The 27,988-nt window shown below is 40.6% G+C and overlaps 1 protein-coding gene across 5 annotated transcripts in view; it reads left to right on the top strand.

Moving 5' to 3' along the window:
- Positions 1-27,988, top strand: part of Hs6st2 (heparan sulfate 6-O-sulfotransferase 2) — a 295,764-nt gene that overhangs the window by 254,966 nt on the left and 12,810 nt on the right. For 3 of the 5 annotated variants that reach the window (XM_087599435.1, XM_087599437.1, NM_001191726.1), the window contains one exon: positions 1,829-1,915. The exons of the other annotated variants lie outside the window; for them this stretch is intronic. In XM_087599435.1, coding sequence (XP_087455561.1) covers positions 1,829-1,915 — 87 coding nt within the window. The remainder of the gene's footprint in view (positions 1-1,828; positions 1,916-27,988) is intronic. 5 annotated transcript variants of the gene reach the window in all.

Below are 27,988 nucleotides of genomic sequence, written 5' to 3'. Positions count from 1 at the left end.
TAAGTCGTGTCCCCAATACTTTGCTGTTTAGAATCTCCGCAGATTATTGCAGAACCACATAGCAAGCAACAGAATCAGAGCCCACCTGCATAGCTCCCATTTTACGGGGCTGGTTTTGGCCCTTGTGAACATTCAGTTCAAACTGCTGATTTGTGTGTCTGTACATATACATCTTTATTACCTTTGCAACCGCCCCTCATTATTTCTCATTCCAATCACACCCTGGTGCCCATTTGAAGCCAGTGACTGTAGAACACCCTCTCATCCTTCATATAAATACTGTCACACAGTGACACTTATTTTCAAATGCTTTAAAGATTCATAAGAATCTAGAAAGTTCTTTGACATTCTCTTAGACACTATTCTCTACCCACAGAAGGTCCTGGACCCTTGAGTGAGATGCCTCAGCAGGTAAAAGTAATTGCTGACTAAACCCAGCAACCCCAGTTTGATCCTGGAACCTTTGGCTTAAGGAGAAACAACTAAAAGTTGTTCTCTAAATTCCATATGCACACCATGACACACACCAGCACACACACACACACACACACACACACACACACACACACACACACACACACTAAAAATAATAAATTTCAAATTTAACAAGAAGGGTCCTGGGCTGATAAGATGGCCCAGAACGCTTGCTACCATGCCTAATGAAGTAAATGTATTCCTTGGGTTTCGTATAGTAGAAGGAGAGAACTCATTTCTACAAGTTGTCCTGGGACCTCTATGCATATACTATAGCACATGTACATATACAATGGAGTGTACACACACAGTAAGTAAATTCATTTAAAAATATAAAGAAGCTTCTATTGTATACCTTGAACAATAAGACAGGCATCTTTTACCTTCGCTATATCTAAAAGAATATGCTGATGTAGATTTTAGTAACAGAAAAGAAATTCTGATGAAATTAGGATAAAGAATTCCACACATCAAGTAGAAAGGTGTTGAGTTGGTTTCCATGGAAATTTGAAGATGAAGTAAAGTATTAATTTCAAGGCAAAGCAGCTGAATTGAAGATAATGGTAAAATAGTTTGATAAAGGAAATAGAATAAAGTAATCAGGGTGACTCCAATCAATTATGCCTCTTTGTTTACCTCAAAGTGATTAATTTGCCTTCGTTTATTAACCTGATGAGATTAAGCAGACCCTTCCTTGTGATTTATTTAGTAATTGTTTCCAAGGTTTGACATAAACTGTGGAGTTATTGAAGGTGGAAATTTAAATTCAATTACTCATGAAACAAGTGGTGCTTCTCTGGCAAGAATATCTCAATTCATGGCCTTCCCATGCAAAATTATGAGTGAAAATTATTAACTCATCTAATGATAGTATCACCCAAAGACATTTTGAAATATTTGGGATATGGTATCCATATCCTTTATTGAAGTCAGCAGCTTTAGAACTGAACTTATGGTGCAGACACTCCAGTGACTAGAAATGTAAGGATCTTTTTTTTTTTTATTTAGTTGGAGAGAAACTATTCCCCTTTGAGTATTTTATACCATTTTTTTTCACCAGAGTCTACTTGGGAGCTTGGAGTATGGTGCTTACCACTAAGGGAACCGAACAGGTCAAACTTTGAATCCCTAAAGGGAAGTTGTTTTATTTGACCTTGACTAATAGTTCCCACTGTCTTTGACATTGAAGTACATCACTGGATAAAAACATGCTGAGAGAGAGGTGGGGGAGAGGGGGAGGAAAGGGAGAGCGGGAGGGAGAGGGAGGAAAGGGGTATTGAAAATCGTTAAATGAAATGACTAATTGCTTTTTGTCTTCGTGTTCTTTGTATATATTTTTGTTCGGTGGGTGTAGTAAAGATAGATGGGGTTCTTCAAACTTCAACTCAGGTGCCAACTCTCCATCCTCCACAAAGCCCCGGAGCACAACGAAGAGTGGGAAGTAAGTGAAAAGTGCTGTTGTGCATCTCACAGAGTTACCACAAAGCCATGTGTCTTCACATTGTCATTCATCCTTAACCATTCAGTGAAGGTGTGTGCGATGCTTTTTGTGCACTTGACAGTGGGAATTGAAAGAACAGTATCTATGCAGGTGATATTGGTATGAGGCTGAGGGATGGGGAAGAAACCAGGAGACGGTTTTGCCAAAGTGAAGGATAAGGACATATGTCTGGAAAGGCAGCGCTGGTTCGTCACCTTATGCTTTGTGCAGTGCATGGCAATCTGTGTCTTGAGATTTGGGGTTGAATTAGATGGATTTGGGAAGCAGGCTCATAAATGTCCTCATTTAAGTACATTTATATTTTCATTGTATCACTGACTACATGATGTGTTTATTCTTTTCACAATAACTAGCATGTGCATCCTATGTCCTTTTTGCATTGCCAAAATGTGTATTGGTTAGATATTTGTGGTAGCAGATTTATGTATTTAAGATGGTTCCAGAAAACAGCTTTAGCTAATCTCTCGTCTTGGAGAGTCCATGGTATTCTTTGGTGTGTCCCTATAGAGATGACATACCTTCAATTAGGCAGCTCCTTCTCCAAGTAGCTGCAGCCATTTTGGGAGCAACTCAGCTTTTCTTATAGGCTCTCTTTCCCAAGGATGTTGGGCTTTGTGCTGGCCTGCATCTAGAAGATGAAAGATGCCTCCATTACACTAGAAATTCTAATTGAGTAATAAGATATGTCACGACAAGAGCAAGGCTTTGCAATGGAAGGTGGATTTGTAATGGTCATATATTATATATATTCAGCACTGGACACTAAATACTGCACTTGGAATATGATCTTCTATTCAATTCCCAATGTGAAAGATGTACTGGCTGCAGCTTTCCCCTTTTTTTTTTCACCTCATGAATACCATTTCAGTTTTACATATTAAGTCGGTCATAGCCTAGCCATGAAAATACAAAAAAGTGGTGGCAAGAATATGAGACTAACTCTCTGAACAGTTAGAATTCATGTCGGTTATTTATCACCAAGCACCACAGTCAAAATGCTGTATAAATTATGGAGGAATGGAACTGATATACACTTTTCCAAACAACTGAAGGTTTCCAAATTAGTCCCATTCCAGTGTTACCGCACAGTCTCAGTTCCCAGTGAAGCATTGGAGAGTTGCTTTAACTGCAGGCTTGTAGAATGATTGACCCTGTCTGGACACAGCCCCGGTCACACACATACCTGTCACACTGATGATTCCACAGTGCAATTTCTATTCATTAGACCCTGAGCTATAATCATGGGTATTGGTGATTTGCTGATGCACTTTAAAGAGGAGCATTGCTTAGTTTCGTTGGACTTTGCGGGTGCCCATTCTTTTATCTACTAAATGAGGATGCTCTGTGTATCATGTAAGGAGCAATTGGTATAATATGAGTGAAGCTGATATAGAGAATGCGTGCTGAATACCGCACTCAGGTTGTTCACAGTAGGAGGGCTGAATAAATGCATCTCCAAGTAGATAGCCATGATCTTGTATCATAGCTGCTATGTTTGGATCCATCCTAAGCTTCTGCCATTTCTGCTTTCTGAGATACTTGTCTTTTATTTGCCACATACAGTATCTTACAGATAAAGAAGTTTCTTGTTAACTTCTCATCAGCATGGCTAGATATTAGTATTAAATTAGAACCTTTTCAGATTCCTTCTTCATGGTTGTGCGGACCAGATTCCTTTGTGTCACTTTTATCCCCTTGGTTTGGATAGGTAGAATTTTTTCTTATCCTGTCATTGCATATTTCCTCTGCCTTAGGCTATCTTTGTCCTCAGTAACAGTTCTGGTGTTCCATGGCTGTGATAAGACACTTGGGGGCCTTCTTCACACCTATTAGAATACTGTCTATCAAAGTTTAGGCATTCTGCTCTGAGGCCCAGAGAAAGGTGTTCTATATACTTCCTGCTGAGCTGTCCGTGCCCTTCCTTGGCTGTAGGGTGTATAGTGGTAGCTACAGCCAGCTCGAAGGTGCCATTCTGCCAGGTTTTCTGAAATTATTTGATCTAATGACAGTAAGATATTTAGTTACAGAGTAGGCTTTTTTTTTTTTTTAGTTTCCGTGTGCTATTTTTGAAACTAGATATAGGCTGCAAGAGAGAAAGAGTGTGTGTCTCTGGAAAGAAGTCTTCTGTTCTATTTTCTGAAGTAATACAAAATGCCAAAGTCAAGCTGTGTCAAGTTCATCTCATGCAAAAATTAATAACAACTTATATTATTGCTTGTGTGCTTATGTGTCAGTCTATGTATGGTTCATGTGGTACATTTTTCCTCATCATTGCCCATATGAAACTCACGAAGTACACATTATTATTATTATTATTATTATTATTATTATTATTATTATTATTATTTCCACTTTATAAGTGAAGACATCATGATACAGGAGATAATATATTTAATTTAGAATTATAGTTTTTGCAAAGACCATCTTTGACTTAAGTCCTAGAAGTTATTATAATATATATATGTATTTTTTTAATGGGGGAGAGAGAGAATCTATTTTGTATCTCGGCGTTATATCCTGGGGTCCCATAGCTAATAAATAAAACATCACATCCAGCAAGGACCAAGGAGCTCACAGTCTTGGTAAAGAAAATGGTGATATGGTATTTAAGAGATGCAATGAGATACTCACAGGTTGTGACTGGAGTCACCCCCACCAACGCAGTTATTGGTGTGCAGAAGTCAAGTCATGTGGGGATACTGGTGAAATGAATTCTAAACCTTTTAATGTTATCAATATTTACTTCTCAGATAATAAGGCTAGGTCAAGCACAGAGAAAATGCAATTTGCCCGCTAGAGAGGTGGCTTAGTGGGTAGAGCACTTTCTGTGCAACACATAAGAATCTGTGTTCAAATTCCCTAGCACAGAGTATGGTCATTATATGCCTATAACCCCAATGTTAGGAGACTAAAGCAAGTGTGGTCCTAAGCAACTAGTTAGCCAAATTCAGTGAAACTGTAAAGGTAAGCTTCGGGTTCTGTCCCAAGGGAAGAAGGCAGAGAATAATAAAGACCCATTACCCCTTCCTTTTGTCGTCATGAGTGTTTGTAAGGACATGTTTATCTTTGTACACACACACACACACACACACACACACACACACACACACACACACACGCACATACCATGCTCATCCATTTGCCCACCCTCCCTCTTTCCACAGAGTAAATACTTGCTGGATGGATAGGTGGGTCAGAGAAGCCGGAGTTATGGAGTAGGTCAAAGCTAAAACTGCATGAGCAATTACTCCTTCTGACTTCCCACCTCTTTAGAGCCCACTGAGCTCCAGCGAAGCATGCATAGTCAGTGAGGAGTACAGGAAACCTCCAGCTTGGAAGTTGTGTCAATTCTGCTTGCTCCGTTGTTGCATTGCCGGGATCGGAAGCTGGGCAGCCAACCTTCTGTTTCAGGGAGGAACAGATGGAGTGGGATATATCTAATCAGCAGAGCCAGGCTACCCTGGCAATGACTTTCAGTGAGAAGCAAGCAATTTCTTCAGTGTTGACAGGGAGTCGGATTGACAAGACAGAGACCGAAATCAAAACAGAACCATAGCATTTAGACCAAACAGTGTAACTTTTCCAGGTGCTGCTGACCCACGACCAACCAAGCCAGGCCACAGCACTGAGCCTCACATGGGGGAATTTTGGAATATAAACATGTTATTCTGGCCAACACAGCAGTCCACAGTCAATCAGTTTACTTCCTCCTGGTTCACCTACAGAAGGCACTGAAACTCTCAAGACTTAGAATGCATAGCTGTCACCAGGAGCTCTTACAGTGTTCAATTTGGCTTACTTGTTCAGTTTCTTGAGATACTAGTTGTACTATGTTGCCACCAGTTCTTTACGCTGGTGGATTAGTGACAGCATTTTCAATAAATGGTGCTGGTTCAACTGGCAGTCAGCATGTACAAAAACGTGAATTGACCCATTCTTATCTCTAATACTTCTTAAAATAAATTAGTCAGGCAGCCTTTTATTCATGAAAAAAATATCATCCCTGGAATCAGATAGACCTGGATTTGAATCCTGGCTCTGTGTTTCATAACTTTATATGTACCTCACTGGGCTCTTGTGAGGATTAAACATCGTAATCCGAGTAGAGCTTTCATAGTGCCTGGTGCATGGCAAGTGTTCACTAAATGTCAACTGGTGATTATGTATGTTTCCTCTGCCAGTATATTGCAGCTGGGAACAACGTGACCTGGCCAATAGGATTATGGCCAGTTGAAGTTTGATAAGCTCTGGTTGGCTCTGCTTATTGGTTTATCTACCTTGCCAGCTCTTGAAATGAAGCAACAGTAGCCTCACCACTAGCATTTGCATACTACAGTTTGGAAAAGAGAACTAATGAATGGAACCCCTCATCAGATATAGTACATGTACTGAATGTAAGTGCCCCTCTCAAGGAGTGCAGGGCAGTGGGGTTCCTGATGGGTGCCTCTTGGGAAAGTGTGTTCTGCTGGGTGAACGTTGGAAAACAAGACCTATTTTTTGTGTGTGTCTGCCACCCCACACAAACATTTCCTTATAAATTTAAGGAGGCAAGGTGCCGATGCTCTCTGGAATAAAGATTCCCACAGATGTTTGCAAGCTAAGGGAATTGCAGATGCCAGAGGAACAGTGTCAGTGGATGCTTTTGGGACAGATGTTTTGGTTTTCAGACAACTGTCCACTGGAGTGCAGCCTACTTTGGCTTGCAGTACTAAGATAGTATGGAAACAGGAAGTGAAAATGGCATGCCATCTACATCGCTATTATGAATCCAGCAATGACTAACAGTCTGGAAAGTGGAATAGTTTTAAAACAGAGTAGATGATTTTAATTATAAAGCCAGTTTATCAATATTTGTCTTTTCTGAATCATCCTCTGACTTCATATCTTAAAAGGTCCTTCCCTGACTCAAAGTTCCAAATGTTCACTCCTCTATCTCTTCTAAAGATTTTGTTGTTTGATCCATTCTGTTTAGACCAAATGATTAATTTTGAATTAAATTTTGCATGTGGTAGTGGACAAAGGTACATATTGTAGTAGTTACTTTTTGATTGCTGTGATAAAACACCAATGACCAAGAGTGACTTCTGAAATACTTTGCCTTATGGTTCTGGAGGGAGAGTCCATAATGATGGAGGAGGCATGGCTTCAGGACTAGGAGCAGGAGGCCTAGAGGTCACATCACCACCCATGCATAGGAAGCAGAGAGAGTGAACTACAAGTGAGATGAGGCTCCAAAAGCTTAAAGCCTGTCCCAGTGATTTACTCCCTGCAACAAGGCTGTACCTCCTAAAGATTTCATAACCTTCCCAACCAGTGTCACTGCAATATAATTATCTGATTGTATGAGTTCCATTGCTTTTCATTTTAATCAAACTATCTTGGCATCTTTGTAGAAAATCAGTTGTGCTGTGTTTAGATTCCCAGTTCTGTTCCATTGAATGATGTTTATTCATATGGTAATACCATTATGTGTTGATTGCTGTAGCTTCATGGTAAGCCTTCAAATCATGTGATCTGAGCCCACCAACTTCATTCTTGCTTTGCAAAGTTGTTTAGCTTTTATAAATCCTTTCTGTTTCTGTATGTCTAGGAACATCCTATACACTTATATTCCACTTTTAAAATTCTACTAGGATATTTGGCATAGATTGCATTAAATGTGTGTGTGAGCTTTAGAGAGAACAGACATTTCAGCAACATTGAATCTCTATGAATGCTGCCTTAGATCGGTTAATGCTGTATGATTTTAAAGATGCACAGGTTTCCCATCTTTTGCCATGCAAATGTTTAAAAATTTCATACATTTTTGTAGTGGTTGGGATTTAAATTAGGCCCTGATGTATGCTAAGCCAGTGATCTAGTACAGAACTACATATACCCTTGGTCCCAAATGGTTGATACTTTTGCTCTATGTTACCATGGTTTGGTTTGTTTTTTTTTTTTTTTTCTTTTCTTTTTTTTCGGAGATGGGGACCGAACCCAGGGCCTTGCACTCGCTAGGCAAGCGCTCTACCACTGAGCTAAATCCCCAACCCCTTGGTTTGGTTTTGATGTGTAGTTGCTCATTTCAAGTACTAGGAATTACAATAGATTTTTGTCTATCAATGTACTGAAAACTTGCTAAGGCCATTAATTAATTCCAAGAGCCCTTTCTTTTATAGATAATATTAGATGTTCTACTCAGGTTATTATGTCATCTGTGAATAATGACTGTTTTATTCTTCCTTTCCAATAAGACTCTTTCTTGCTTTACCACAATGGTTGGAAGCTCTATTACAATGTTGAGTAGATCTGAGTTTTCTCATACATAAAGGCTCTCCTATTTAACTGTGTTTAAAATCAGCACATAGGACAATGGAGAGATGGTTGAACAGTGGAAGTATCCTTTGGGGATGCTACTTGTGGGAAAAAGCAGTTTAATCATAGCCATATCACATGTCAAATCTAGAGTCTCAATGCATTGGACACAGACTTTTTAATAAAAGATGGGCAAGGTAAATGAGCAAAAGGAAAAGGAAGAAAGAACAGCTAAAGTCCATGTCAGTGCAGAAGGTCTTTTTTCTGATTTCATTCTTGCACTTGCATTTCCTCTTTGTACCTCGTCCCCATCTCCACAAGGTATGAGAGCTACAGTGGCAAATACTGAAACTTCATTGCTACTTCGAAGGTTGTAACACTACCCTGTGTAACACTATCCTTCTGTGTATTTCCTGCTTTGCTTATAAAAATGAAAACACTTTATTCATTACTTTCCCTATTTATGTGACCAAACACCAGACTAGAAGCAATGTAGAGGAGAAAGAGTTTACTTTATCTTACAGTGAAGATAAGGAACACACAGTTTGAGCACACAGAGGTAGCTGGGCACATAGGTCACCAGGCAGGATGCAGAGAGTGGATAGGAAGTGGGACTGGGCTATAAAATCTTAAGGCTTTTCCCCAGTGACCTACTTTCTCCAAAAGCATTGCCACCAACTGGAGACTAACTATTCAAGTACATGAACTCCTGGGGAATATTTTATATTCTAAAATAATATCACATACTAGCAGTTCCTTCTGTATAAGGTTGTCAATTTTTTTATTGAGTGCATACAATGTGTAGAATAACATTCTGGAGATCCAAGGAAGAATAATCTCCACAGTAGTCTTTGCAATTTTGCCAATTCTAGTGAAGCTATGTGGTCACTAAACAAATAAATATACATAGGCATGGTAATACATGCCTGTAACCCCAACTCTTAGGAGACTGGGGTAGGGGAATTCCAAGCCAAAGCTGGGTTGTGCTACACAGTAAGATTCTGTTTCGAAAGGAAGAAAGGGGGAAGAACAGGAGGAGATGAGAGGAAATACGGATATGAATAGGTGGTATTTCAAATGGGAAAAAGCAAGGGATGGTCAGAGACAAAAATCTGTTGATTTAGATTAAGTGATTATGGGAAAACTCACTAAAAGATAACATGAGAAAGGTTTGAATTATTTAAGGGAATTAGTACATCATCCTAATTTCATTTCTGTTGCTGTGGTAAAATATTCTGACATTGAGCATCCTAGAAGAGAAAGGGATTTCTTTTGGTTTATAATTCCAGGTTACAGCCCATCATTGTGGGAAAGGTAAGATATAAACGTCAAGCAACTGGTCATATGAAAATGGCAAGCGGAGAGAAATTACTTGTATATGCCTGATTGCTTGCTCCCAGCTAGATTTCTGGATTCATATAGTTCAGTATTGCTTGCCCCGGGGAATGGTGTTTTTCAGACAGGGATGGGTTCCACATCAATTAACTTAGTAAGACAATTTCCTGTAGACATGTCTACAGACCAACCAAATGTAGGCAGTCACTCATTTTCTTCCTAGGCTGGATTCTTTCCAAATCCAGATAAAGATTTAAAAAGAATCTCGTGCATCATAAACTATGTCCGTGCTTTGTTATCTGTAATTTGTTGAGTGTTTTTTGAGTCAGGCACTGTGCAATGTTCTTTACATGTTTTCCCTTGTTTGATCATTAGAATAAGCCTATAGAGTAAGAACTACCGGCCCCTCATAATGAGGAAATTCAAAGTCATATAGTCTATAGTTGATAGAGCCACAACTCTTATATTCTGTGTTTGACATAAACTCACCTATATTTCTGTAGACATATTTTATACTTAGGAAGTGTGTTAGAACTAGAGTTACAGAAATAATCAGAAGACTGGTCCTGCTGGTGGTGACCTTAGTTATAGGGATGGTGTTGGGGGAGTAACAAGTTCTGCAGGAACTGGTCTATCTCATCTTCCACTTGAAAATGAGGCTTGACTTTCCTGGTTACCCCACCGGTATCTGGGTAGGAAACTTTCATTACCACCTTTAATTATGTGCAAACAACCCAAGGAATGGGGAGGACGGAAATAAGGCAACATGATTTGTCAGGGATTACTACAGCATTAAAAACAAAACTTGGATTTTCAAGATGATAGCTTGTCAAAGTTTAAAAAAGAAAATATGAAAGAAGACACAGTTCAGTGATGAGCAAATGATACATTTTGCCTGGGAAACACTGGCAATGCTACAAAATTCAGGCCATAATCTGTGCTTGCGTAAAGTGGCATTTGCACTGCATAATCAAGATATCAAATGCAATTGAAGAATAATTATTGTGAATGTGTCTCATATACCTGAAAAGATTTTGGATGGTGAGGATAAATCATAGAAGAACATTCTGTTGTAGCTGATGCTATAGTTCAGCTGGTGTGGTGCCTGTTTAGTCAACATAGAGCACTGGTTTTGATTCCTTCCCACCACATAAACTCAGTATGTTGACACAGAATTATAAGCCTAGCACTAAATAAGTAGAAGCGGGAGGATCAGATGTCCACGGTCTGCCTTGACACATAACAAATTGGAGGCCAGCCTGGACTATATGAGGCCCAGATATCCTCACCCATAAAAAGAAAGACAGTGCCTCATATTACTTGAAGTATATATTTATTTGATCACTTATAACCTATTGTTTTGGGTAATTTGAATAGGGTTGAAAGAAGGACTGGATTATTTAATCAAGGTGATCATCTCTGTATACCATCTCCCCACCCCTGTGCATCTGGCTCCCAGGACTAATATCCATTTGCTCCTCTGTAACAGTTGATCTTGTTTGTCCAGTTGACTGCATTTGGGATCACTTAGGAAACAACCCTCTGAATGTATCTGTTGAGGGTGTTTCCAGAGTGACCTAACTGAGGAGAAAGACTTACTCTGAGGATGAGTGGCATGGAGCCAAGTCCCAGATGGAATCAAAAGAGAATACCAGAGAAAATGAGCTGAGTACCTGCGCCCATCTCTCTCCTGCTCACATGTGGACATACTGCATGCTCGCCTCACCACATCTTCCCATACACTAGCATTGTCTTCAACACTTGGAATAAGTTTGGGAGACATGAGGAGAAAAAGACCTTAATTTGCCTAAGCCTGAAATTACTAAATTACAAGCATACATAGTTCTTCATAGGTGTTAAAAGAGACTTTGAATCCATGACCTGATTTTAGTACCATCAATCCCATGACTCAGATTTTTGTATCTCACAGATGAGAAAACTAAACTGACAGAAACCATGCTTTGCTCAAAGCCATATAACTAGTAAGTTTCAAAATGATGATTGAACTCAGTGTCCATATAAGTCTAAATTATCTTCCAATCTCTGTAGTGCACAGGCACAGGTCACTCTGAAGTTGAGAGAATGAATTTTATGTACCTATCCTCCTCAATATTCTATATATTTGCATACAGGTACAAAAATGTATAGAATTCATTTCCAAAAAAGGTAGTAAAGACTGCTAGATCGTAAGGAACAGGAGTTTTTTTAAGTAATAAGAGGAAACCTTTACTAAGTGTTTTCTTAGTACAAATATTGCCCTTGTTCAATGTTTTTAGTCCTTGATACAATCCACAGACCACATGAAGCTCAAAAAGAAATACAACCAAAGTGCAGATGCTTCTTAAAAGGGAGAACAAAAATCCTCACAGGAGGAAATACAGAGACAAAGTTTGGAGCAGAGCCTGAAGGAATGGCCATTCAGAGACTGCCCCACCTGGGGATCCAGCCCATATACATACTGCCAATAAACCCAGACAATATTGCTGATACCAAGAAGTGCATGCTGACAGGTGCCTGATATAGCTGTCTCCTGAGAGGCTCTGCCAGAGCATGACAAATACAGAGGTGGATGCTTACAGCCAACCATTGAACTGAGAAAGGGTCCCAATTGGAGGAGTTAGAGAAAGGACTGAAGGAGCTGAAGAGGGCTTGGAACCTCATCAAAACAACAATACCAACTAACCAGGGCTCCCAGGGACTAAACCACCATTCAAAGTATACACATGGACAAACCCATGGCTCCAGCTGCATATGTAGCAGAGGATGGCCTTGTTGAGCACCAATGGGAGGAGAAGCCCTTGGTCTTGCCAAGGCTGGACCCCCAGGGTAGGGGAATGTCAGGGCGGGGAGGGGTGGGTGGTTGTGTGGGAAAACACCCTCATAAAAGAAGGGGGAGGAGGAATGCGATAGGGGGTTTATACATGGGAAACCAGGAAAGGGATAACATTTGAAATGTAAATAAAAATACAATAAAAAAGAAAAAATAAATAAATACATGCATACTCCCACTCAATCCTAGAAAGTACAGCATGACGTTAATTCAAGAAATACTCCTCAGGCATTTTTATTTCATTGGCCCATACAACTTTCTGAAGGGACTTGGGAGTGAGCACCTATGTCTCTTCTACAGATATGGCTCCTTTAAAAGACATTTAATTGATTTTTATGTGTTTCAGTGTTGTGCCTGCACATCTGTCTATGCATGTGTGTATGCCTGGTTCCTGCATAGGTCAGAAAGGGATATTTGATCCTCTGGGAGACCGGAATTACAAATGGTTATAAGTTGACGTGTGGTTGCTGGGAACTCTACTCAGGTCTTCTGGAAAAGCATCAATGCTCTTAGCTATTGAGACATCTCTCAAGTCCCCAGACATGGCTTTTAATATTGCTGAATTATTGTTGAAGTTAGGCAAATTGCAGGTTGACCCAGACTTTTAGTCTTAGAGTTCTGCTTTTAAGCATCAGAACTCTAAAAGAAGAATTAGGAATGGTGGGCTTTCTTCCAATTGGCAATTTTTCATAGTGGCTAGCGAAGAGGAGATTCATGCATGGACAGCATTATTGAGATGTTTTCTACTCATATATACCTGTTTTCCTATTTGTGCATGTGAACACTTTAGGGATTTCCAGACTCTTGCGTGCCCTTACAGTAGGTACCAGGGTAACTGGGTGGGTTGTAAACATTATCAGAAAATAGTCTGTTGTCATTACTCCCCTCCATTACTCTCCCAGGACAACTCACATTCCTTCTGCAAGACAGAGAATTCTTGTTACCCTTCCTGGTGTCACCAACATGGCGAGAAGTGAGCAGTGGATTTCGTCCAAGACCTAAGAAATGCTACTAGCTATAAGTCTATTCTGTTAAGTGGTCATCACAAACCATGTCGGGGTAGCACATTTTCAATTGACAAACTTAGACCATCTTCATGCTCCCACTGGGCCTCCTGCCTCACAGATTATTATGTCCTTTCCCAGGCATAATATACCTAGTGCCTTACCAAATACTTTCCAAGTGGTCGCCTTTAGCAGATATGATTTGGAGAATAATTAATGTAGCTGACTCTACCCTTGATAATATAAAACAATTGAAGGCTGTGAGTTTTGTTCCCTGATTATCTGACTATCTCCCACTTGGTTGTAGACAAGAAACAGACTGTTTGCCAAGGGGGTTCCTTACTGTGTTTTGCGTATGAACTTTACTGAAAACAGATCATGTGTTGCAGACTTACAGCCCACCTACAGAAAGCACTAACCTCATCAGTTGCTTACTGTAACAATGAAGAGATAGCACATGAGCTGTTAGAAGCTCGAGCACCAGGGGCACAGCTTTTGAGGATAGATTGTGTTCTCCGTCCTTCCGTTTGTCTCCCATTCCCTCTCCACGCCCTTTCTGACTAAGTGAACAGCGTCTTCCATGTATCAGTCTCCCTTGGTGTTTGCGTCTTAGAACAAAGCTACACAATCATTACCCGAAACTGTGAACGCACATGAAAACTTCCTCCCTTTAAGTCATTTGCATTAGGCATATTATTATAGGGAAAGAAACAGTTGAGTAGCGCATCTTGATTTACCAATCAAGTACTGTGGGAGGCCATGTGACCCTTCATACATTTGTGGACATAGCATGTTGGACTAGTCACTAGCGGTAGCAAGGGAAGAGTTGGCTTTTCCTGTCCTCTGCTTGCTCCCCGCACGCCTCCCCCTAGGATATCTGTATCTCCCAATCACCATCAGTGTCTTCATTCCTGGTTTAGCTTGTAACTGGTGAAAATACAAAAGAAATAGAAAGAAACAACCTGGGATTAATGATCTAGGACAATATACTTAAACTTTCCCTTATGTGGACCACTGTTTCCTATCTGTGTTCTGTCTAAGCCAGTTGAGGCAAGCGTGGAGAGTGATGGATAAGCTGAATTAGTAAGTACTAAAGCCTCAGGCCCCAACTATGCCTCTTTCTGAGTAACTTCATTTCCATCTGTTTTATCTTTTAAAAATTCAACTGTTGAGAACTAGTTTCTAAGTACAGGTGTTGATCTAACCAAATAAGAACCAAGGAGAAGGGAATGAAGATTACTGCCTGGGCTGTTCTTGCCCCATCTGCCCAGGGACAAGGGAAATATTCTCCTTCCTCACTTCCAAGTGCTCTTTTTAAAAAGACAAAAAGGAAAGCTCCGTCATGATGTGGTCAGATTGTTTTGCTTGAATGGAAGGGACCTGATGGGTAGGTGATGGTGCGTAAGGTTAAGACCTACATACAAACTGATCCTGAAGTGCTTAGAAGAAAGAAACTGTCTTTGGTTTTGAGTGATGCTCCCCATTGGCTGCTTTTCTGCAGACTAAGTGAGCACACTCTATTCCCACTCCATTTCCTTCCACTGGCCTCTTCAGAAGAGTCTAATGAAACGTGTAGGGGAAGAAAAGAGCATTGGCTTCCAGAGAGGGCTCTTTAAGTTGCTGAAGCCATTATTTTCCAGAAAATGGTCCAGCAGATTATACATGGTCAAGGTCTAACCTGAATACAATTAGAAAGCCCATGACTTTTTAAAAATTTATTCATTGCAGGTATTTACTACAATTATAAATGCAATTTTGCTTTGAATTTTATAAAATGTTCAACATGTATACATGTTCATTGACTGATTCAACAGAATCCCTAGCCATATGATAATGTTATCCTCACACCTCTTTATCCTTCTGGATTCCTTACCCACAGGTTATCATCACAGGTAATCATCATTGATTACTTCCAGTGATAAATCAACCGACCTTTATTCTTCAAGTACCCATGTCCAAATCTTAGTTCATTGGCAAGAGACATGGCTTTGTGTTTTGACTCCAGCTCTTTAAGTAATTTACATATTTGAGCCTTAGTTTTCTCTGTAATGTGGAAGTAATAATCAAACCATCCTGTCTAGAGATTGTTTTAAAAATTGACATGCACAAAAGTATATAGATTGTGCATTAATATACATGGTATGCCATGTAGTCAATATTTGATATAGACACACATTGTATAATGGCAATTGTATTTATCACTTCATTTGGGGACATATTGTTCTACCTGGTTCTTTGCAATGTATGTTACATGATTGTCTACTACTGGGGAGTCTTGTGGATTCAGAAAGGTGACTTGCACTAATATTCTTGACCATTTTGGAGCATATCAAAGAGGATCCCTGTTGTTACTCACATATCCAAATGGTAGGTGTGCCTTCCTGTGTCGTGTCTCTCCTTGTACACTCTTCCTTATACACTCTGGGGAACATCTCTCAATCTCTCAATAATATCCATTTATCATTTAACCAGGCAATTGTGTGTGTTATTCCATCTTTAATTAATTCAGTCAGCAAATGTTTCCTGTGCACCCAGTCCGTGTAAGTGGTACGTGCTCGTATGGCTGAAGGTAGACAAGTGTAAGGGAGTGAGTATAGCAAGTCAGAAACACATGACGAAGGGGTACTTCTTTTGTCTTCTGCAGATTCTGCCCCAACACAAACCAGATTCTTATTATACAGGCTGAAGTGAGACATGTCTGCAGTGTATTTGTAATAAGCACAACAGAGTGTCTGTGGTGCCACCTGGAATGGGCCACTTGTTCTTTCACTTCCTCTTGTTGCAAAACCAAGTATAACCCTGGAATTCAGTATGAGAGAAGATGCAAATGATGGCCTCACTTAAAAAAATAAATGAACAGAAGATAAGCAGAAAACGTCTTTATCTTTGAACTTGAAAGGTCCTTGAACTTATTTTAAGTGAAGCGCCTTGCCTCTGTTGAGTTTTGGGTTGAATCAAGTGTAGACTCATTGCCTCTTCCTGAGTTCTGTGCGATTTCAGAGAGGGATGCTCAGATCCAATTGGCCCTCTATTTGAACCTCCTCTTCTGTCTGCCTTTCCAGAACTATTCTCTGGGAAATTGCTGCTGAGAATGCTTTAAAAATAGTTTATTGATATATAGCTGGTGGAAGAGAAGGAGTGTGGGAGAAGCAGAGGGAAATGGAGAGTCAGAGGTTAAAGGCATGTTCCAAGTTCTTGGCTTATGTATTAAAAGTAGGCTAGATACAGTCTGGGGTGGAAAAAAGGCCAAGGTAAACACGGAACATCTGTTTCCAGGTCTGACCCTGTCTAGCTCTGCCATCTTGAGAAAATCACTTAGCCTTTTCTGGGCCTGTGCTTTCTATGCTATTAAACGAGGAGGTACATTTGCTGACTCCAGTACAAATAGCTAGACAGTCCTTTATTACCAGTATCCACAGAAATAACAAATAGCTAGACAGTCCCTTATTACCAGTATCCACAGAAACAATGATGCCACAAACATCTATTCCTTCCTAGATACTGATGCTGCAGTTTAAGGCTGGTGAGCTTAGTGTTTTACAAGAAGGTAAAGGTATTTCACATCTCTCTACATAGTGCCTATGGTAGTCTATTAAGAACACATTTAATTGAAGTGGCCTGATTCTTTATTCAGGACTCAGGACCTCAGACCAGTTCATCTAATATTTTTGAATGGGACCTTAAGCAAATTCCTTTCCGTGAAACCTACAGTTGATTTGCAAGAGGTAGAGAAGTGGACTGCCCACCTCCGATCTATTTTAAAATGTTCACTATACCCTTGCTAAACTTCATTACCACTTGCTAGAGCTACAACTCTGAGATTAATGATCGTCCCACAGGGAAGGCGCTGATGGTCAAGAGAAAAAGAAAAGAAAAGAAAACAAAACAAAACAGCACATGCTATTTACCATTCCGCACTCTGAGAATTAACATCAATAATGCCATTGAAACATTTTTCAAAATAAAGAATGGAGATTTCTAATTGTCTAGTAAAAAAATTAAAAGTCTGACTCCCTTGAGAAGAAACCTGAGTTTAAATCATTAATGCCACAAATCTCTGAGAAATGTGGAGTATTTGCAAGTGCTTTAATCAGAATGGTGTGGCAGTGGCCTATTTTAATTTGATCACACTGATTAAGCTTTTGTAAGTTAATATATGTTGCATTTTCAATTCAATTAAATAAGAATATCAAGCCATTACTAGATATTACCAAAAAGCCCTGATAAATAAAGGCTAGATTTGCCATCTTCAATTGCTACCGACTTCCTGATTATATAATCTTTGTATTAAATGAAATCAATGAACGTTTGAATTAAATTCAGCAAGCTGTAAGCACTAAATATATATTTTACTATAGTTTGTATATTTTTACCTTGAGCTATAGAACCTATTAGTTGAGACTCATTGATTACTTCCAGTGATAAATTTTACAGGGCTCTCTCCCCTCATATACCACTTCCTAGAGCAGTCTATCCAGTTTAAGGTGCTATAAATGTGGATGATGAATAGGTACCCTCCCTATTAGATGTGTATTATAACTGGGCCTCTTTTTAGCTGGAGATAAGTGCTATCTTATGTAAATGCAATTGCTTTGTAAATGTAAATGCCTATTGGTCATCGATCACTCCATGATAGAAGGAACAGAACAATACAAGAAGGTGAGAGAAAACCTGTCTGGGGACAGAAATGAAGAAAATTGCTAAGTGGTTAAGGGATTGAATCAATGGAGCCGAAGAACTTTGTGGAGGGGGCTGGGCTGGAAAGAATAGTGCACTGGGAGAGGGTGTTAGAGCTGCCTGCTAACTGATACTTGCAGAAGCTGCCAATGGTCTTGCTTTCCTGGGGTTCTGGGGACTGAAGACAAGTGGGCCCAGTCGGGAGCAGTTTGCAGCAATCCGTTAGGTTCTTTTTATGGAAACTGAATTTCGAAATGTGCTGCTCACCAAATGTGTGACTCACAGAGTAATAAAGCCCTCTAAATCAATGTGTAAGACACCCTCAAGATAAACAGGGGGATGGCTTTCTATTTTTGCCCGTACATTTTTTCTATTTCTAGCCAACTTCCAAGAAAGATTTGAGGTGACTTCCAAAGGCATCCTTACTCATGCCTAGTAGTATTTAAGAACCATTTCTGAAAGTTGCCCCCACATAGACCATATAAGTAGAAAAGAAAGATTGTATAAAACCAGTACGTATTCGGGCCCTCTCCCTTTAGCTCTGGGGGAGTGGTGGTTAAATGAGGGATTCGGGGGAGTCTTACTTCAGTGTCCCTGTAGACATGTACTCATATCTCTGTGTGTGCAGATGATGCCCATGTTGATGCCAGAGGCCAACATTGGATATCATTCCTTTGGAGCCATGAACTTTGTTTTTAGAGTGCTTTCCTGAAATCAGGAGATAACTAATTAGGCTCATCTAGTTGGCCAGGAAGCCCACAGATTTGCCTGTTTCCCCATGTCTAGCATTTTATGTGGGTGCTGGGGATTCTACTTGAGTACTTGTGCTTTTGCCCAGCCAGTACTTTCCTAACTGAGCTATCTCCCCAGGCCCCAGGAGAGAACTTTTATTGTTTTCTTTATGAAAGGCAATATAGATCATGAACATGAAGTATGTCACCACCCTCTATGAGCATTGAATACTTCACCTCTTACCAGAAAGCTGTGTGATTTGGAAGTTGTTCAAACTCTTTGTGCCTTAGTTTCCTTTTATTGTTAAAGGAAAATGGCAATACTAGTCCTTACCCTGTAGGTTTATTGTGATAATTGAATGAACACACTTTAATCCCTTAGAATTATGTCTGACACACTGTCAAAGGTGAGAGAGCATCTGTTACAATTCAGCATGGATGCATGTAAGCCTTTCTTGAGGCTTTTAAAGACTATTTGACAGATGAGTCAGATCTATTCATAAGGTTTGTGTACAGGACATTTCCCTGTACTAGAAAGACTATACTGCGATCCACTTGAAACAATTTCCAAATGCCAAGAAAATAATACCCATTGTCTGCTTTGGAACCACAATTTTGCATATGCACTTCCGATGAGACATAGTGCATGCGGACCAAGGAGAAACTGCTCATAACCTCACCCAAGCTGGCCCCAAAGGCTATTTCACATCCAAGCCACTCCACTACCTTCACAGCATGTATCATTTTGAATCCAAATGCTGGACAGAGCAGCAGGCTTCTGGTACCCTTTAGAAAATTGTGCCTGCAATGAGGAAAAGAAAAGGGTCTGGCATAGTATAAAACCTATAACCCCAGCTCTCGGGAGGCCGAGGCAAGAGAATCACCGTGAGTCAAGCATTTAAAGGACGAGTATACATCCTTGGGGTCATAGGCAGATACACTTTAGTAGTCCTATAGCTTCCAGTTCTATCTGACCTATACCTGTAACTTGAGCAGCTGCTTGGCAATTCCAAAATGTGTGCGGGTGGAATTCTCAAACTTAATTCTCTTTACCCATTCTCATGGCTTTACCTTGGCAGCATGGGAACAAACAGCTCCAATGCTCAGTGCAGGACCAAGATGGACCATGGGAGCAGTCATTGTTATAGCACCTGGTTTGGGCATGGAACTGTGCTGTGCTGATTAGAGGGGAGCAGTTGACAGCCATTGCCACTGTAATCCCGGAGCCCAGGGATGCAGGTTCCCAGTGCTAAGTAATGTTTCCTTAAAAGATCCTGAAATGTGTGGAGGTAACACATATTTTATCATAGTTATTCTGGCTCCAAGAGCGCAATGAAAATGTTAGCCTTGGCATATCAATCGTGTTTTACAGATGACTATAATTTCCTGAATGTCAAAACTCCAAATTTTTCTACTAAGCAAACTTTTCAGTGGCAAAACAGATTGCCTCCGTAATGTATCACTGTGGGCAGGAAAAATGAAATCTTTATGCACTGTATTATGAATCAATGAGGCATTGAGATTCTTGGAAGGGTGAGTGGACTCTGGAAAATGAAAAACTGCCGCTATTCCATCTCCACAAACCGCTGTTCGGGGAGTGGAGGCTTTGGTGGCATTCAGTGTGTGGGGCACGAAAATATCAAATTCAAGTTGAAACCAGTTCCCGTCTTTCCTTGCATTTTGAGGAGCAAACACCACTGTAAATATAGCAGGAGTCAGGTCATTTAACAGCTTCTTGTCCAAAGGCCTCCTAGTGTGATTCCCTTTGCTTCTAGAATAACAGCTTAGTTGGCAAAAAGGAGCCTGATAGGGTTGACATTTCATTAAGAGCAAAGTGATCACTAGTGAGAGGCTAGGGAATATTTTATGGTTGGTAATTCTAAACCATACATATGCCATACATACAACATACATACATACATACATACATACATACATACATACATACATACACTGGTACCAGGTGTCTTGGACTTTGCTAAGCTATTTACATAGGCTAGCACATTGAAGAATCACAGTTCTGTTAAGTAGATGCTTTCAGAGGAGGAGGGCCACAATTAGAGACTTGAAGTAATTACGCTAGAACTTGCCTCCAGGGCATTCTAACCCCAGAGTCTCAAATACTAAGCATTTATCAGTGGTTGGACTTGCTGCATGAACCTTGGTCCACAAGACCCATAGGTAGAGAACAGAAGAGACAGAAAGAGAACCTGCTCTCTTCGTGTCAAGCGCCCATGACCTTGCAGGGAAGAAAGGACTCAGACCTCAGCCATGAATTACAAGGTCAGATGAGCACCATCTTCTTAAGTAGTGGTTCTCAGCCTCCCTAATACTGCGACCCTTTACTATATATAGTTCCTCATGTTGTGGTGACCCCCTCCAGGGTAAAATTATTTTTGTCACTACTTTCTGACTGTAATTTTACTAGTTATGAATTGTAATGTAATATCCAACTTCTCTGGGAGCCATGACCCACAGGTTGAGAAATGCTGTTCTAAAGGATGTCTAGGCAGCTATTTCTGGAGCTTCCTAGGAATACATGGTGGTTTTAGCTGTGGATATCAGAAGGAAATAAGCATCTGAAGATAGTACAGTTGGTCCTCTATACTCATGGGGTCCATATCTGTGGGTTCAGCTCACTCTAAAGAAAAAATATTTGGGGAAGCCTTGTGACTGTCCTGAATACCTACAGACACTCTTGCATGGAACTCATCCCTGAACAGTAAAATATAAGAATTACTAGCTTAGCATTTGCATGGTGTTTGAATTACATTTGGACATGTAAGTAACCTAGAGAGAATTCATCTGTATGGGAGGATGGGCATGGAGTGGCCGTTCCCCACACAGCAGTGTATATAAACGACTTTGACCATGTGGCTTTGAGCATCCACAGACACTTCTCCAACTCATCTCCTGTGGGTTTCCTATAAGCTATTTAGACACAGAGGAAATAGACCCTGTTGTAACCGGAGAAAAGAGCATGAGCAAAGCTATTTGTAGCCAAGGGCTGTGAGGCAGCAGGTCAGTTTGTTTAGTGTGTGGTTGTATACACAGGAAAGCTGCTGAAATAGAAGAAAAGATCAAACTAGTAACTTAGGAATCTAAGTCATTAGCAATATTCTGCCAAAATCCAGCCTGTTGATTTTCTTTGCAAAGCCTTGGGCTTCACCCCTTGTAGCTGTAATTTCACAAGCATGTGGTTTATTATTACTTTTTAGTTAGTACCCAAAGTTTATTATTGTTCCTTGCTCTTATTTATCTGTTTCTCCCTTCGCACTCTTATTGGTCTCCATATCTCTCTTCTGCATATCGGGATATTTTAAATCAGAGATCTCTGACAGGTTCTCAGTCCTCGTATATAATTCCTGTGGGTCCTTACTGTTCCTTCACAGCTGCCTTTATCTTTCTTCTAAATGCAGTGCTTTGTAGTATGCATGCCTCGTATACCTCCTTCTCTATCCTAGCCCATCTCATCTCAATGTGAGATCTAATTGTAAGCTCATAGGGATAGGTTGGCTATTATTTTGCATGTCCTGTTGTTGCTCCTCTATGTAAATGGTAAGTCTTAAAAGCATATGAGTCTCCACTTCTTATTCCCTATAATTCTCACTAAAATATGCACACACATGCATGTATACATGCATGCTCACATGACAGATACTGAAATAAAAGGTATGAATCTTGTATTATATACTTCTGGTTACAATGAAATGGAGGGACTTTGTTCACCTGCAATCATACCACCCGGTAAGGCTGGCTTTGGTTTCTTATGCTGTTAAGAGTTGCAGAATTCTATGTTCCACCAAATTCCTTTCATTCTGAAAATAAGCAAAGTGGCACAGGATAAGCAGAGTAAGTCTGGATGTCTAGACATGGGTTTAAGGCATATGCAACTTGATCACTTACTAGGTATGTGGCCTTTCACCTTTCTGTGCACTAATTTCTGTGTTTGTGGAATGGACTAGACCTGTCTATTTTACGGGCATGCCTTGAGGATTTAATGAGACTGAAGGCAAATGTGCTGTGTTAAAAGATCTCTTTTAGGACAAAAGGCGCAAGAGGGTGTGGTGCCTTTAGAAAGGTATGGAGCAATAGCACTTTAATCCTCACAAATTAACCAAGAAATACCAAGTTTTCTCGTGGAGCACCTCAGCAGTAAGCCCTCATCACCTGAACAGAGCTTGGTATGCTGAAATGCGGCAACCCCAGCCTCTCCACAGCCTACCTGCCCATATATCAACTGTCAGTTCATTCTTTCCACTTCAAAGGTGAAGGTTGGTGTGCTTTCCCCACACCTTGACTCATGAATGTTACATGGAAGGAGGTGGGAAAGGGGGAACAACAGAACTTCAAAAATAGCCTTAGGGAAATCAAATCTTACTTTAACTTACTGTGTTCATGACTGATTCATGATTCTGAAAAGTAGGGGTTTGGGGGGGGATTTGATCAAACTGTCACCAAATGGCCTCGTTTCAAATTCCTTTGCTTTCTTTGAGCAGAAAGGGAAAGGCCTCTTGATGATGACTATTGAAGCAGCTTTTCTCTGTACACAGTAACCAGGTACTATGGCTCCAGGAAGGCCCCTGTCTCTTTCCTGAATGTTCCCTGAACTCTCCACACTAAGCAAAATGGGCATGGCATTGCCCTTCTAGGGATGCTTCTTTCTCACATAAATTTTCTGGTGCTGTTTAATAGGGCAAATGTATTGTTCATTCTTTTCCTCCCACGCCTGAGTTTTTGAGCAATTTAAACAACAACAACAACAAAAAAAAAACAAAAGAACAAAAAAAAGAGGGAGGTGGCAGAGAGACAGAGAGAAGACCAGATGGGAAGGCTCAACTACTGTGAAGATATGGGAAAGGAGATGGCGAATGTCACATATCTGAGCAGCTAGACCTTCTGATGGTACAGGACAAGAAGAAGCATCAACTACAGGGAGAGGATCTCAGGTGTCAGTGAGAAGTGGGCAAGAAACAACCTTTCAGTTGAAGCCACAGGCAGGCTGGTGGCGGAAGAGCAGGGTTTGCCTGGTTTGGGGTCAGAGCCCATGAGTTCTGATGGGTAGAACAAGGAACTGATGTAGAGCAGGTAGGAGAACACTAAAAGGAACATCCTGGGAAATTGCAAGCTTTCCTGGTTGATAGTTCATCAACTATTCTTCAAGTATGACATCTTGTAAGATGTCGGACCCTCTAAAGAGATATGGGAGAGGTGACAGGCTGACTCTTGAGGCTCTTGAGGACAAGTCTCTGGTTGGGGAGACAAAACAGAAGAAAGGAATTCCTCTCTCTTGCATTGCTGTTTACTAAGCAAAAGAATAATGAAAAAATATCAGTGCTGACCAGTTGTGTCTCCTTGGGTAAAATGCCTTCTTAGTCGGAAGCATAGTTTCCTCACATGTAAAACAAGCATCCTGTAACTTGCCCTGTATAATTCCTAAAGACTGAATGATCAAAGCAATGTCCAACTTTTATTAACCAGACCACTGGGCCTCATTGTCCTCCCTCCATCCCTTTGTCTCTCCCTCTCTCTCTTTCCCCCTCCCTCTCTCCTCCCAGAGACTAATAGCAGTAGATTTTCTTCAGCCACCAATACAGGCAAGAGGATGTCATCCAGAATAATCATCTGTGGCCTCCAATCCACTTTCAGTCACCATCTCTGAGAATGAACCTCAAGTCTAGTAAGAAAGACAATGTGAGGAAAGGAAGCCCTTCCCTGCAAGAGGGACAAATATCACAGCAGCGGATGCGGCTTCTTCCCATTGACACATGGTCAGTTGTCAGTATTGAACAAAAAAGCCCCAAGGATGGTGTACCCCCCTCTAGTATTGGCCTTAAGCTGAGAACTCAGGATCAGACATTTCTCTCCAACAGAACATTGGCTGTGAGACCTCTTTTATGGCTTTGAGATCATGCAGTGCAAAGAAGTGAACTCCTACCCTGCAAAGGAGGTGTCTTTATACAAAGCCGATTTCTGTTTGCCAGTCATATGATCCTGTAAATAGTAAAGTAGTAGTAGTAGTAGTAGTAGTAGTAGTAGTAGTAGTAGTAGTAGCAGCAGCAGCAGCAGCAGTAGTAATTATAATAAGTAATTTAAAATACAGATATTTAAAATCTGAGCAAGGAGTTGGAGACTTGGTTTGGGGTTATGGCTCTGTCATAGACTGTACAACCTAGAGTCTTAGTACCTCATTGCTCAGGTGCTTGGACTGGGTAGCCTGTAAGAGGCCTATAAGACTCTGAGCAAAATACAGATTTCTCATCTACACCTGGGGATGGCTTCTGTCTTTAATAAGGTGGCCAGTTCTACATACAAGACATAGCTTGCGCTATCTACAGAGCACAGATGAGTGCACAGAGACTGGCATGTGGTATATTCTAGAAGATCTACTCAGAGAACTGTCCACATCAGGACAAATAGCAAGGCCCTGAGACTTTTCTACAAAAAAAGGTGACACTCCCCTTTCCACAAGATGGTATTTAGAACTTGCCAGTTTTTAAACTTTCTACTCTGTCAAAAGGTGTGGAATATTTACGTGGTCACAAAAAGCCCCACATGATTTATGTTCTACAGTGTACATCGGTTTTAGATTTCATGCACTATAAATTACTCATTCTGAAGTACGTTGGGCCTGAAAAGTCTTTCTCTAGGATTGCAGACATTTCAGTTTGATGTTGAATGCTACCGGCATTAGCATATCGTACATAGGAAGGGATGCTGAAAGCACTCAGCCCTTGGCTTCCCAATACTGTCCCACTGATTAGGACACGCACCCCCTTTTTACCTTAAAAGGGGAAATATGACTGTCCACACTCCTGAAATTACATAAAAAATAGATCTCGACTATACAGATCATGTAGCCCTCTTACAGGCATCCCACGATAACTTAACTTTAAGATACCATCTGCCAAAGCCAGAGCTTGACATAGTCAGTCCCTTTCTTCTCCTGTACTCACACCAGTTGCTGTTGGATTTTTAGGTAAGAAGATCGGATGGCAGACAAACAGGTTTTCTTTGTGTCATCACTATTAAGACAGTGTTACTATGCTGATGCCGTTACTATACTAATGTTGATTTGTGCACACAAGTGGTATAGCCATGTTCTTTAGTATGTATGCCTTTGGTAGCTGGAATAACTAAAGAAATCTCTCTGGGGGGATATGGTTCATAACTCCTCCTGCCCTTGAGATTCTGAATGGTTCCAATTCTTTCCAGTTGAAATGGTTAAGAATGTCTGCATCTCTCCATGAAAGCCAAAGTTTGCACTTCATTTTTCTCGGCACCTTAAAACGATATTGGAGCTCATTAAAATCAACCCCGGGCACAAGAAGGGCAGCCTTCATTCAAGAGAAACTTTTGCCATGTGCTGTTCTGGAAACGAGCACAAAGCTGAGAGGAAGCATTTTTCCTGACTAGGTTTCCTCTAATTTCTGCAAAAGAACACTGGAGGAGGTGGCTGCCTGCATGACAGGGAAACAGCACACCCTGGGTGAACATGTGGACTGCAGCCAGTTAAAAATTGCCCTAAATAATCTTTATTGATGACTTACCATGTGGAAGGGCCATGACTTGATTCTGTGTCATTGTGGTGGTCCCTAAAGAAATGAGTCCATGTGCCTCTGCAATTCTCACAATCTGGAGATGGCAAAGAGAGCAGACTAACAAAGACTTGAGCTGGACTGGTCAAAAAAATATATATGTATGTGTATGTATGTATGTATGTATGTATGTATGTATGTATGTATGTATGTATATTCCAACCCCAAGGCCCTGTAGCTCTGAAAGGCTAGAATCCTATTCCTAAGGGTTTATAGTGGGACCACAATACTAACCTCAGGGTTAGTCCTAGTCATTTAATAATCTGTCAGAGCAGACCCCTACTTAAGTTGTCCTTTTCCTCAGCTGGCTGGTTTTGTTCCTAGTCTATGGCAACTGAAGCTGTGTGTACAAGAGTTTGGGCTCAGGGCTTCTATAACACTGCCAAATAATCAGGATCTGACTCTGTGATTTTGAAGGATGGCTGACTTGAACCTTTTCGCTGAATGTCTTTATCTATGTAACAACACCAGCAGCAGTACTAGTAACTAATACTTTTTGAGCATTATCTTTTAAGCTCCACAGCTTCAAAGGTCAAAGGACCCTCTATTCTCTCCGTGGATGCATAGGTTCCTGAATCAGATGTCACTGAGCTATCAGTTGTATTATTTCCTAGTTAAAACACAGCATGTTGTGCTCTATGTTTTGTACTGGCCAATGAAAAGGCAGGGAAGAAACATTGGAGTTCTAGGTCAAGAGATTATAGGAAACAGCATCTGAAAAGCAAGACATAAATCATAGCAATCACGGAGAGGCTGCTTAGAAGAATACTTGCCTGCTTCTGATGCCATGGGTGTGAGATTTCCACTCTGTGCTCCCAACTACCCATTTTGGCATTGGAAGAAAGAATGGCTCCATTTTCTGTCACTGGCATCAGATGCCTATCCTCGGGGTATGGCAGGTTGGCATGAAATGTCACATAAAAATAGTAGAAATACTCAGAATCCTAAGAAATACCATGTGGGTAGAAAGGGGTTCCTGGAAGGTAGCCTGGGTTTGTGAATAAATTGGGACACTAGTCTGCATATGACTTAAAGAAATTATATCCCTCATGCCCCTCCACCACCACTGCCCTGATCTACCTCATGTACACTCTACAGAGGCCTTTCTCTAAAAGTTCTCTCCAGTTCAAAAACACTTGGAGTATTAAGGAACCATAACATAATTTTTGAATGCAAAAACAGAGGTGGTGGGGAGGAGGATTAAGCTCTAAAGCTTTCCATGATGCCAAGCAGTTGAGTGGATTCTGGGTAAAGACTAGTGAGCATGGGTCATAAAGCTTGGAATTTCACATCTTGTTTATAAGATAATACCAACTCAGTTTTCTCACTGGTTGCAAACCCTTTAGATTTATGTACTTTGGAACCTGTGGGGCTTTGGGAAAGAGGGGAATTGGTTTTTAAAGTGTTAATACCCCCATGACGGATTATGCGAAGAATGCCATCTTGAATTTGATTTTAGACATATTAGAAGTCTTTATTTGAATCATTGTCTGCTCTGTAAAAGAGTTATCACGCTTCACTTTTAGTGAAGGGCATTTGAG

Source organism: Rattus norvegicus, chromosome X, assembly GCF_021556685.1.
Source record: "Rattus norvegicus strain SHRSP/BbbUtx chromosome X, alternate assembly SHRSP_T2T, whole genome shotgun sequence".
Classification (NCBI taxonomy): Eukaryota; Metazoa; Chordata; class Mammalia; order Rodentia; family Muridae; genus Rattus; species Rattus norvegicus.
Note: the sequence above shows the minus strand (reverse complement) of the source record. Positions and strands in the feature narration are given on the sequence as shown.